Below are 13,618 nucleotides of genomic sequence, written 5' to 3'. Positions count from 1 at the left end.
TAAAGAGAAAAAAAATGTTATTTTTTTGTATAATTTTTGAGTTTTTGTGACTTCTTAACTATTTTTTTTTTGAACTTTCCAAACTTTCCTTCCCAAAAAAGAAAAAGAAAACGAAAAAGAAAACATCAATATGAGAAACCAAGAGGGCCCAAGAGTAAATGGGTCAGGCCCATATAGAAGCCCATAATATTGATGGCGTCTGTGATGACATGTGAGAGAGATCGGTAACGGTAAACGAAGACATGTAGAAGCAGGTTGGGATAATCTGGCGGCTCCCAAAGGCATCTCAGACTTGCGAGAAACGAAAACGAAACTTAAAAACACCCAAAAAAAAAAAAAAAAAAAACAACACTACGAAAACGAAGAGACAGATTCAGAGAGAGAGAGAGAGAGGGAGAGAAACAATGGTGCTGTGGGAGATCACACTGGGAACAGCGTATTTCTTGGGATTGAAACGGACTTACAGGCTCGCTCTCAAGATTCAGCGTCGACTCATTAGCCCTAAGCATACTCAGATCCGTCAATTTGCTCGCGGGTATTAATCTCTCAATTTTCTCCAATCTGTATTGCTGTTTTTTTTTTATTTTTTCAGTGATTGATCGCAGTTTCTATTGAATAATGATTGATCTAAACCCTTTCCAATTATTAGATCAACATTACCTAAATGAATGACCACAAATTACTATACGACCTTTTCTTTTAAATCGGTCTGGTTCAGAAGAATGTTAAAAAAAAAGTAAATTTTTTTTTTTGAAAAATCCAAAAAAAAAAAAAAAATAATAATAATAATAATTTAAAGGTGAAAAAATCGCATCTTTAATGCAGAGTTTCTGTGGATTTCTTCAGTCTGGAATTAATGTCTAGTGATATGAGATAAGAAACATCATAGCTTACAACTTATTGGAATGAAAGTTGAAAAAGCCAATTTGAAGTCTCTTGTCTTAGCATTCTATTTGGCGTTTGCTTTGTTATTATTACTATTATTTTTAAAAAATTCTAGCAACCTTCAAGATTTATGATCCATTACCCATGTAACTATGCAAGGGAATTGCAATGTACTCAAAATGCCTAAATACGTGTCATCCTATTTGGGGGTTGATTTAGAGATTTGTTTAGTGTTACCCATGTATTAAGATAATTTGAAGCATGATAATTATTCTTGGATATTTGGGTTGATGAAATTAGATAGGAAATATTTTTGCTACTAAAATGATTATCGTTTTATAAGTCGATATCCTCACCAGTAGAATCCAATCATACGCTATTGTGTTGTGCCCTTCCTCAAATTGGCGAAGGTATTTACTTACGGAAGTGGGATCATGTTACTAAGTTCTTTGTACCTTAACTTGCACACAAATTTTGAGCTCACTCTTCCTACTTGCTTTAAAAAAAAAAAAAAAAAAAAAAAAAATCCCTACTAACTCACAAATTTCTTAGCTATCATAGGGATTGGAAATAGATGATGAAGTTGGGCAAAACAAATCTCTAAATGGGCTAATCTAACCCCTTAAAATTGATAGTCTTTGTTGTTTACCTAGATATATATGTATATATATAATCATTTGTTTAAGTTTGAAACTTCTCACTTCGTCACAGCATTGTATTTCAAACGAAGGAGGATTTTGTAGAGCCATCTAGAGAAAGACCAATGTAGATACAATAAAAGAGCTTACTATAAAAATTCAATATTCAGCATTTAAAGAAGTCCATGACATGGGTGGTGTTTGATAACCCAATTTAGCACCTTGAATTTTTGGCCTATTTTTGAGAGGTGCTTAAAATTTCAAGTGACACAAATTGAGATATGCATATTTGATATTAGAGTATTGAAGGTTCTCCTTGAAATATGCACGAGTCCCCTTATTTATGGTATTTGACTCACATACCCACCAAAGGAATTTATTTAGGTGCTGAAAAAATAAACAGTTAATGTGTTTGGAAATGTTGCTTGAAAAGTACTAAAAATAAGAACATGGAAATTGTTATAATTCATTGTGTGTATGAGTGTGCCCCATTGAAGAAATAAGTTGAGAAGCATGTAAGTAGGGTAATTTCTTAATTTCAAGCCACTTCTTACCTTATCAAAGCCCTTTTTGGTGCTTCAACTTAAAAGTAAGCAGAAACACCCTCAAATAAGCAACCCCAAGTGGAGCCTCAGACGTTTTTTTTATAACAGAAAAGGAGAATGGGAACTAAGGCTCAGATTTACTAATGAATTTAAGGCCAATGGATTACATTGTGTATGTAGTGATTCTCACATTAACATGTTTCTATAATTTTGTGGTTTGTATAAAATTACATTATAATAATACAAAACTTGGTTCCCCGGAAATACTTTTTATATTACTCGTGTGTTTACATATTACATTAATGCATCTTTGGTCAGGATGCCACTAACTTCTGGTTTCTACAAACTGCAGGCTGAGATATTGGTATGGTCTGTATTGATTTTGCGTTACATTAAAAAGTTTTGCAATGAATACTAGTATATATGATTTTTCATGTTTTGCATTGCTGTGAGGCATGAGCACCTCCTTTTTGGGGATAAGTATGAGCACTTGTTAGACATTGTAACCTGACATGATGGCAAGTGCAATCCACCCCCAGCCATGTGGTTTCTTGTTCAAGTCACTAGAATCAACCTCTCCACACACACACACAAAGTGGTGAGGGTATGGTTGCCCTATCTGCTACCTCTCCCAGACCATGTGGTAAGTGGGAGCCTTGTGCACTGGGTATGGCCTTCTTAAGTATGAGCACCTTTTAAACTAGTAAATGTACTGATTTTTGGAAGTTCATTGGCATTAATCCAGCTGCTTTTGCATGCTAGTTTGCTGATGCAAATTCAATTTTTAATTTTATACAATACACTTGCTTTTCAATGGTTAAAACTTGGCCTAGTATCCTTGAGGTTGTGGGTTTGAACCTGAGGGTAGCCACTTTGTGCAAATTATGCCAAAGTTTAGGTCTATACCCAAACTATCCATCTTAGAACCCCCATCAAATGGTGACTAAATTGGGGCAATATCTGACCTATATGCTGGAGCAAGATTGTGGCAACTAGCAACTCAAGTAAAGGAAAAATTATACAGATAATGAAAGCCACTTTCCTTTATATTGGGAATTTCATGGCACTTGTTTATAATAATAATAATTAAAAAAATTCCCTCTTACAGTTTTATTTTTTATAGAAATTTCCTTGTCTTCTTCCTGTCGTTTTTGGAAAAATTTCAACAATTTTCAAACTTACGATAATACAAGGATTTTTTAAAATCTCTGGATGTAATATCTTCCTGCTTGGCATGTTTCTTATTATACAAATGTTGCCAATCATTTTAATCACATGGAATTATTGTTCATCAAATTGTTATTTTGGATTAGTGTTAGTTTTTAAAACCTGAGGACGTCCTTTCTATTTCTTGTAATTGCTGTTGTTTAATTACTTTCTTAAAGATTGTTGCACTCACATTAGTGAAGACACATGGACAGATCCAAACTTTCCCTATTTTGCTTGTTCCTTTGTCACTTGAACTGAATCCATATTCTATTGTTTCTTGCTCGTGTGGTATTGCTGCTAACATAGCTATCTTTTAAAAAAGTCGTATGTTCTTATTTTTCTTCTTCGCAACACAGAAAAACACGTGCTGTATTTGATGTGGTGCTCAAAGTTCACCAGAACATACAACACAGAGATATTGCAGTTGGTCGGAATCTTGGCAACTGGATCCTCCGTTATCTTGACAAGATGAAACCATCAGCTCACATCCGTGGACCCCCCACAGGAAAACCCATCTCTGGTGGTAATGCAAACATGAACGCAACAAAGCAGCTCACCAATTCATCTCACCAGAAGACTCCTGGGGGCTTCCAAAGATTCAGTACCAGTGGGGTTCGTGAATCTGGTAGGCGTCTGTTTACCTCAACAAGAAATATATGGCCTAAATCATTTCCCACCATTGCAATGATGATGAGGCCAATTAACCCTGCTGGAACTAACATTCAGCACAGGCATTTGTGCTTCTCTGGCCCCGAAGCACATAGATTAAGCCATGGAAGAGGTGGATTTGAGGGAGTGATCAGGAAAGACATAATGCAGTGGATGTTGCACAACTAATGAAGAATTTTTAGTGTTTTTATTTTCCCCTGTCGTCGTGGGGATTGTCAAGTGCTGAGCTTGGAGTTTGGAATAGGTCATCTTTAAGGGGGGTATTTCAAAAGACAGATCCCAAGGGTTTGCTGGCTTAAAATCTCATGTTGTTTTTGGTTTCTTTTTTGTGCTCTAGTGAGGAAGATACCTACTTTATGTTCATTTCCTGGATTCTGTGTAATTTTTTTGAGCTATGAATTATGATAGGAACTTCCACTTATAGAGAGTATAGAATTTTACCGTTTCAGTCAAATTTTTTATTTTTAGACATTAATGCTTGTATGCTTGTATAAGTGGTGAGAAATAAATGTAACATCCTGATGAAAGTTGCGCCAGCAATGTTGGATTTTGGGATCACTGTTGTGCTGTGCCTCTCGGTGGGGGTCTATTTCATGTCCCCTTCTATGATTTGAGAAGTTTATTTTGATTTGAACTATTTATTCTGTTGAACAGGTTAAGTGGATATCGATAAACACATAATTGAACATAATTAAACTATGTTTGGATCACATTAAAAAATAAAAAATAAAAAGAAAAAGAAAAAAGATGAGAACGATAAGTAACACCCAAACATATGTTTCTTGTCGTTAAACCCTGAAACATAATTAAAAAAAATTTTTTTTTGTATCTTCCTTCATTTTTCTTCAGAGAAATCAAGTAAAAGCAACTTAAAAGAGGAGCTAATGCAATTTTTGTGAGGATGGCTGTTTCATTTGCACCTAATGCGATTGGAAATGAATACAATGTTCTTGGATTGAAAGCAAACCACCTAGGAGACAACACTTACAAGCACAACCACACCATAGTTGGCAGCTCATTCCACAATCTTGCAAATAAATGCATACCACAAGAAATAAAAGAAAGCTACTATTTGGTTTCCTTCTTTCTACTAATAAAAACAAGAAAATTACAGCAACATAATAATTACACATGACATAATGTTTGTATTTAGGGTCTGCTTTTCAGTATATCATGTGCTTCAGCTACTTCATGTCTAGGCACTTGAACAATCATACACCAAAACATCCACAAACATAGGTCCCATATCTAACTGAAACTTGTCGAGCTTCCCATAAAACCAGAGCCACCAACCAGCCTTGAGCATCACATGTATGATGAAAATCATAAAAAATCTGAGTCAAAAAGTCAAGCTGGAAAATAGCCTTCTGCTGTTCCACACATTCACTAGCTTTTGTTAAAAACAGATGTTATTTCCGTGTCCATAAACCTCATGTATGAGCGATGAGGAATATAAAATGGATCATCGGCCTGTTTAGAAAACTCAAAAGAGTATTAGTACCTGTTTGGTATTGTTTCTGAAAACTATTTTATCCTCAAACAGAAAAAATAAAAGCAACACAAAGCTTGTTCAGCAGAACCATTTCATAAGTAGTTTTTGTGAAAAAACCTATTTTCAAGAAACCAATGCAAAATTTCTGTATTCTCACAAAAATTCAGATTCAAAACAAAATCATCCTAAAAAATTTCATCAGTTCCATTTTGAAAAGTTGGAAAAGGAAGTTGAAATAAAAATGAGAATGGTTCAAAAAAATACCAAACAGGCGAAAGTTCAGCAGTCTCCTCTTAAGGAAAAATCAACAAAAGATTTGCAGGAACATCTTCTTAACAAGTTGTTTGATGCATAAATTTCCTCAGATTTCAGATACAAGCAATGTAGACCATGCCATGATACAACAATGCTGATCTTTTGTTTGATAGTGCTGATTACTTGCTTGTCATTGCAAATTGCCAGCTTCCACAATTGAACTCATCTGCAAGAAGAGAATAGCCTGATTAACATTTTAGCTGCCAGAATTAGTATAGTGAGCAATAATTCCATCCCCTGAATCATAAAAAGCAATTTGGGCTTACAAGATTTTGGGTTGAAAGTCACCGGCAAATAAGTCAGAATTTTATGAAGACCCCATTGTTTAAATTCATAAATCAGCTACTCTCATAATTGGAAGTCTAATAATCCGAGAATCCATGGGTTCGCCCTAATATTTTTCTTCCTACTACTTGCCTCGCTTAATCAAGAGATTCCAAACCCGCTAAAATACTCCGACCATGCCCAAGAGCACCCATTCATAGGCATGAGTGCAAGGCGTTAGCACATCTAACCAATTGTCACAATGCTTTGTAATCATCATTTTAGCTACAAAGTATCAGTTCCTCAATATTTTCAATGCACATGAAATATCCCCAACTGATGGATGAATCTGCCTATCACAACTAAGACTGCAACCTTGAATGTAGACATTTCATAAATAAGAGAACCCATCAAAACTAATAATGGTTGCTCTTTCAGATTCAGTGCCTACTGCAATATTTCTATTGGGCAGGTGGGCGGACAAGCACACATAAAACCACAGATCGAAAAAAATGAATTTTACAAAAAATAGCATTTTTTTTTTAGGGTATAGAGTCCACAAGCACCTGAAATGTTAAAAAATGACAAGATTTTAAAAAAGTTTGCAAGGACAAAAAACAAAAAACAGGCAAACAAGGTCAAAAGTTTTTCCCAAATGAGGCCCAAATAAAACAATGAAATGTTAACAAAAACAAAAGTTGAACAAATCAGAAGAGAAAAGCTGTTCATTAACCTACCTCTCCAACATAGCTCCTCTCCTATTTCTTCTTCCAGTAGAGCTTACAGCACCAGTTTGAACCCCTTAGACAGGAAATTATCCCTGAGAGATCAAAGAAGGTCACTTAAGAAGTATTAGAACGTTCAACCCTTACAATATATACCATTGAAGGATAAGAACTCTAGACTCGCTACACAGTTGAAATCCATACCAAATTAAATTAAACTAAATAAAAAAGCATTATATGCAACACACATACATATTTAAATTCACAGTCTAATTGCAAATGATGTATTCTACTATGTTGGTAAGACAGTCAATTTGCAAATGACATATAGATCACTTAAAAAAAGGTAATAGAATTTTCATGCCTTACTATATATACCACTGAAGGATAAGAACTCTAGACACCCTAAGCATTTGAAATCCATATCAAATTAAAATAAATAAAAAGCATTATGTGCAAGCCATATATCTATTTAAAAGCACAATCTAATTGCAAATGACATATTTCATTATGTCACCAACTGTAATTGCAAATTACATATTCTAAGCATGTTAATAGGAGTCTCAAAATTATGTATATCAACACATCAATAAGTGTATTAAAATCATGTCTATAGTGAACAAGGGAAAGCAGGAAAGACTAAAGCAGTATAAACACAACAAAATATATAGAATTAAAAGAACTAGTTAGATTGGTGTTAGCATACATTTTCTTCTCATCTCGATCTTCTCGTTTTTTCGATTCACTTTCACCAACACCACTATTGATAGGAACAAGGCTTCCCACGCACATCTCCACTTGCACCAATTCTTCTATGCCATGAATCACAACATTCTTGACCACCCTCTTGCGTTTTAGGTCGTACCAAAGAAGCCCTTCCATGTCTTGTTCCAATAGTCGTTCCCCACCATTCTTTGAATAAACAAGAGGCCGCATATACGGAGGAGGCCTAACCACACCCGGTTCCACAACTGTAACCAACTTAGTCCAGGATTCCTTCACTCCATAATCTTTCATCACCCATAAATGAACACCAGCTAAGTAATAGTAACAAAGCACTGAAAGACAACCCTCCAATTCCTGAACAGACATAAAGAAATTCATATCTGAGTAATCGGGTTGTGGCACAAACCCATATTCCTCACGGCAGAGATCAAAAGAAACAATCAATCCAGCGGTATAGACCTCGAGTTCTTCAGTCACAACCCAATGCAAAGCACCACCGGCAAGTGCACCACCCGATTTTTTCAAATTAGGGAAATGAGGGAACTTCTTAGCCCTATGCCACGAATTCGATTTCAAGCTATAAACTTTAACTTCATAATCAAAGTAATCATCATTCACCCCTTTGATCGCCACAATCCTAACCACCTTGTAATCATCACTACCACTATCATACCCAAATCCGTAAATTCGATTCTCGTAATACTTAGACAGGTTCTGAAACTCCACAGCCGCGTGAGGCAATCTTCGGGAATTTCGATTCGATGGGTTCCACAAAACAAGAGTGTCCAAAGCATTGGCCAAACAGAGCAACCCATTACAAGAACCCCATACCTCAGTTCCGTAGTCCTGACATCGAAGCGGGTGGTGATCGAGCTGCACGGCAGTCACGGCGGAGGAGAGAGAATCAAATTCGATCGAATAGAGGCGGTGATTGTCTCGAAGAATAAGGCTCAGATTGTTCTTGGTTTCGATCGATCGATTCAGATGTAACTTTACGAAATCAGAACTGTCGATTAAGGCACGCCAAAGAGAGGATACAGACCTGAATCGAAGAAGTTGCTTCACCGGCAATCGGGAGAGTATGTCGGCGAGAACCTCCTCAGGGAGGCTCGACATGGCTGTAGGGTTTGAATCTGTGGTGAAATTGAACAGAGAAATGGAAAGTATAGGATTGAAATTGTATATATATGAGTCTGTATATGAGAGTTTGTTGTGTTTATGAATTAGGGTTTGGATTTTGATGGAGAGACGAAAGAACTATGGCGCAGAGAGAAAATAGGGCTTTGGGTTCCTTTCCCGTATGTGTGCGTATATGTGGGTGGTTTTTGCGAGTCTGTGAGAGATTTTTTTCTTCTTCCAATTATGCCTATCTTAGGATTGCCATTTATTTGAAAATGTGGGGGTAGTTTAGTCATAGAGGGTAAGTAATGAGGAGCTTGCTTGTGATCAATTTTGTTTGGTACACTAGTAACTTCATAAATTACTTTATACTCAAATGAAGAGTGAGTTGCAAATTAGGTATCATTTGAGAAAATATTATTTTAATATTATTTTATTATTATTTTTAATTAAAATATGAGATAAAAAAACTGTATGAATCTTTTGGGCAGTGTTAAAAAAAGTTAACTTATTAATTTATTCGAGTCATATTATTTTTTTATTTTTTTATACATCTTTTTATAATAAGTAAAAAAAATTAATTTATAAATCATACTCAAAACAATGTTTAGAATGATTTTTTAATTTTTTTATAAAAACAATGTATGAAAGGAAAGAAAAAAATAAAATTTTTGACTTTTTATATTACTTGTTATTTTTTTGAATTTTTTTAATAATTTTTTGACCGATGAATTAAAAATAAAAATTATCAAACAAGATTTTAGTTATAGTTTGTCTAGCGTCGGAAGGTTAAGAAAGTTGGTAACCTTATGTCATGGGAGTTCACAACTAAAGTCTCGAAGAGCGACAATTAACGTAATGAAATTTGTTGAGAAACTCATCATGCTTCTTGGGAATTTGCATGCTCCATGGTTAGAACTTTCAAGAGATCCACATGGGTTGGACTTGAGTAGGTTAAAAAAAACAAAAAACCTTGATAAAAATAAATTGGTATTAATTATAACCCCAACATGATGAAAGTAGAAGTTCGATTTGTTAGACTCGTATCAATGCCTTTGCATGAAATTGTAAATACATGAATGTGATGGACTTTACAATGTGATGGACCAAAAAATATGTAATTCCTACAAAGTCACTTTGCATACTGCTAATAAATCACCACCCCTTTAGCACGCTATTACCTATTTATTCATATGCAATAGTTGATTCTATCAAGCATACCCATCGTTTATAAAAGAGTCAAACGAAAAAAATTTTAAGTTGAATTTTGAATTAGGGACGTTAAAAATGTTGAATCGACGTTATTGACTACCTACGATAAATTATTTATTATTCAACACATATTCGAGTCTAATAAGAGCACGGTGACAATGCTTAAAATGACAATTTAATACTGAGATTAGCTAAAATAGAACGATAGCCAAAAGAAATTACTAAATAATTTAATAAAATAAATGTGATTGCTATTATGGATTCGTTTAATCCATTCTTTTTGAGAAACATTTCCCTGCATTATTATTGATTATTGACCATACGAGGGGCAATAAAAAAAAAAGTAAATTATTAAGTGTAAATGTTTTCCCTCAATCTAATTTAATAGATTACAGCTTAAGGTTGCATTTAACAAAATTTATTTATAGTTTTAAATTTGAACTTATTTATTTTAAATAAAATTTTTTGAAGCTAAATGTGAGATGTTTTTGTTCAAATTAACTTCTTTTAAACAATACAAAGTCTATTTTAAAAAGATAATTAACAACTAATTTTTTTAACTTCTTTTTAAAAAATATATAAAAAATAATATAATTCAAAATAGAAAAAATTATGCAAATAGTCCATATAATTTACCAGATGTGTCAATTTGGTCTCTGTATTTTCAATTTTACCCCTTAATTTAATATATTGTGTCATTTTAGTCTAATAAATAACGGTTATTAAGTTAATTTAACGGAAAGTCAAACAATGTGTCAATTTGATCATTGTATTTTTTACAATGTGTCAATTTGATCCTTGTCAAGATCGAGAAAATTATAACAACAGAGACAAAATTAACACATCGTGTAAAGTATATGGACCAAATTAACACATTATTTGACATTCCGTTAAATTAACTTAATAATCATTATTTATTGAATTAAAATAATTTAATTTATTAAATTAATGAATAAAATCAAATAAATTAAAATTACAAAAACTAAATTAACACATTATGTAAATTATAAAGACTATTTACAGAATTTACCATTCAAAATAAGTTAAAAGCTCTTACCAAAAAGCAACAAGTCGGTTTTGCTTCTTTCCACATCCACATGCGCTGCGGCCACGAAGATCAGCACTAACAATTAATATTATAAATAAATAAAGGCGTAGGGCACACGCTAATAAAAGTTTTTATTTATTTATTTTTATTATTTTTATTTTTAAAAGATAACGTTAATATGTTAATATAATTTTTCCTATCTAAAAAAAATATATATGTTAATATAATTAAGTAATTTTTTATTGATAAATCCTATTTAAAAGTGTTCAGAAGTTCATAAAGAAATTTTTTAATCTACTTAGTCTCATATATTTATAGTTTTATTTCATAAAATTTTCTTACACTCTTATACCCTTTATATTTAATATTGATATTTAGGCCTCGTTTGGGAACAGACTAATTTAATAACTTTTTGACTATTTAGCTAAAAAAGTAGGTAAAAAAAACTTATATGTTTGGGATGACTTTTTGGCTAATTACGAAAAGATGTGCAAAAAGTAGAGAGAAAAGAGAATCTTTGACTTTTTGGTATGAGTTGTTGGCTTTTTGGCTAAAATGATAACTTTTTGACTTTTTGGCTAAAAATGTAAGTGGCCTAAATGTTAGGGGAGGAGAGAGAAGGGAAATGACCAAGACATAGGAAATTTCATACATAAATTAAATAACTTTGATGTTATTATTTTATATTATTATATAATGTGAATATATTTTTGATTGACAACACATTAAAAAAAAGTGAACATTCTCTCTCATTTGATATGAACCTTAACATTACCTTTATCACAACGTCTTCCAATGTGAACATTCACATTCACGTCATCTGATGTGAACATTTACATTCATGTTATCACGTACATTCATGTTTATATTCAAATGAAAGTGCAGGTTTGTGGTTGTATAATTTGATGCAATGTTGATATGAATCTTAACATCACCTTTATCACACGTCATTTGATGTGAACATTCACATTCGCGTCATCTGATGTGAACATTCACGTCATCACTTACAGTCAATATTTGGATGTATAGAAACTACCAAAATATAATGACAATCAATAAAGAAGCATATTTAATTTTTTGTGTGTAATATATATCAATATTAAATAGTGGTATGTAGTTAATGCATTTTTTTGAGTGAAGATATGGGGAATATAAATAGTTATGGAAACTACCAAAATATAAAAGCAATCAACATTAATGGGGGCAGGAGAGATTGACGGTATTTTGGTCTTCTTACCTCAAATAAGGCCTAATGAAATAATAATAAAAAAAATGAGTTAGACGGAAGAAAACTTTTAGAATGAGACTTATCAAAAAAGCTCCCTATAATTAAATTATAGTCTGTTTCAAAAACTAAAAAATTCACCATTACTTCCCATTCACTATCCCGTTTATTTTCAGAGGTAGAATGGAAGACATTCATAGTGAGGGGATTGTTAGTGAGGGGATTGATAGTGAGGGAATTAAGTAAAATTATGTTTGTTTTGATGATAGTTGTTAGTGTAGGAATTGTTAAATTATTTTTATATAAAATAATAAAACAAATAAAAAATACAAAAAATTAAACATTAATGTTCAAAAACAATTCCAATACGTAAAAAATAAAAAATAAATAAAAAATTTCTAATCCCCTCACTATTTTTCTAATACCACCTCCACCTCCTACATCTCAGTCGCCCTTTCAACCTCCATCTTAATCCCCTCCTCCATCCTAATCCCTTTCCTAACTCTATAAATAAACACAATACTAAATAGCCCCACCTCCATCATAATCTCATTTTATCCTTTACACCCAAAACAAACAGGGCCTAAGAGATAACTATTAGACCATTAAGCTGCACACCTATATCCGCTAACAAAAGTTAAAAATTATATTTTTTATTATACATAATTTTATAAAAAAATATATAATTGAAAAAATAATTAATGCATATTTTAAAGACACGTTAGTAAAATCTTATTAGAAAAATAATAATATTATTTAAACAAAAAAAATCATATATAATTTTTATTTAGAATAAAACAACTTATATTTTTAAGAATGTTATCATTCGTATGATAAATTCTGTAATAAAAAAAATATATTGATTTTCTTTGTAAAAAACAAAAAACACAAGAAACACTAAGAAATTGTTTGATTTATTAAAATGAAAGTGAAATTGAATGATTATTCAATCAATCCCCACGTTCGATTCAATAAAAGTGAATTAAATTTTTTTTTATTATTTATTATTATAAATAAATAATTATTTTATTAGAATTTAAAAAATTATTTATTTTATTTTTCTTTCATATAAATGAACCAAGCATAAATTTGAATGCGTGGTGTGGGAACCGGACTAGTGGTCTGAAAAGAAATCTGTGACCAACAGGATTTGGTCAAGGGAATAAGGCTTTTGAATTTGTTGCTCAAAACTTGAGTTTGGGTAACCATAGTTTCTTGTTAGCATTAAATATACTCTTTAGTACTTAGAGTACGCGAGGGTTTAAGTTTCGGTCTTGACGTAGATGCAGTGGGATTTCTTATAGATATATTGTATGTACTAAAAAATAATACTCCCTGACAAATATATTAGAGCAGTCTGTCAGCATATTCATTTTATGAATAAAAAAATATATAAAAAAAAGGGGGAAAGGAATCCGTGACTGTTGGTAGGTTTTCTTTTAGTTAAAGTCTCCACTTCCTTCTTGAATATTCCACAAGTCATGTGACTCATAACTTTCATGGCAGGCTATCCATTAATTCCTCCGTCCTCTCCCTCCCTAGAAGG

The 13,618-nt window shown here is 32.6% G+C and overlaps 2 protein-coding genes across 6 annotated transcripts; one reads left to right on the top strand and one right to left on the bottom strand.

The window, feature by feature from the left end:
- Positions 1 to 212: 212 nt before the first annotated feature.
- LOC114257775 (envelope glycoprotein) lies at positions 213 to 4,486 on the top strand. Its single transcript, XM_028197572.2, has 2 exons — positions 213 to 535; positions 3,634 to 4,486. The coding sequence occupies exons 1-2, from the start codon at positions 405 to 407 to the stop codon at positions 4,112 to 4,114; spliced, it is 612 nt and encodes a 203-aa protein (XP_028053373.1). The 5' UTR covers positions 213 to 404; the 3' UTR covers positions 4,115 to 4,486.
- Positions 4,487 to 4,836: 350 nt separating this feature from the next.
- On the bottom strand, positions 4,837 to 8,931 carry LOC114257774 (F-box protein CPR1). Of its 5 annotated transcripts, none has more exons than XR_003627723.2 (5): positions 7,449 to 8,851; positions 6,755 to 6,837; positions 6,020 to 6,583; positions 5,703 to 5,919; positions 4,837 to 5,416 (listed from the first exon to the last, which is right to left on the bottom strand). XR_003627723.2 is itself a non-coding variant. In XM_028197571.2 (3 exons), the coding sequence occupies exons 1-2, from the start codon at positions 8,582 to 8,584 to the stop codon at positions 6,798 to 6,800; spliced, it is 1,176 nt and encodes a 391-aa protein (XP_028053372.2). In that variant the 5' UTR covers positions 8,585 to 8,931; the 3' UTR covers positions 4,837 to 5,919; positions 6,755 to 6,797. The 5 variants fall into 5 exon arrangements, 1 of the variants encoding a protein (XP_028053372.2); XR_014348758.1 differs by having other exon boundaries at positions 4,837 to 5,243; XR_003627721.2 differs by lacking the exon at positions 6,020 to 6,583 and having other exon boundaries at positions 7,449 to 8,926.
- Positions 8,932 to 13,618: the final 4,687 nt, after the last annotated feature.

The sequence above is a fragment of the Camellia sinensis genome, chromosome 13 (genome assembly GCF_055761805.1).
Source record: "Camellia sinensis isolate YWXY chromosome 13, ASM5576180v1, whole genome shotgun sequence".
Taxonomy (NCBI): Eukaryota; Viridiplantae; Streptophyta; class Magnoliopsida; order Ericales; family Theaceae; genus Camellia; species Camellia sinensis.
The sequence above is the reverse complement of the archived record's forward strand: the minus strand, read 5'-3'. Positions and strand labels throughout refer to the sequence as shown.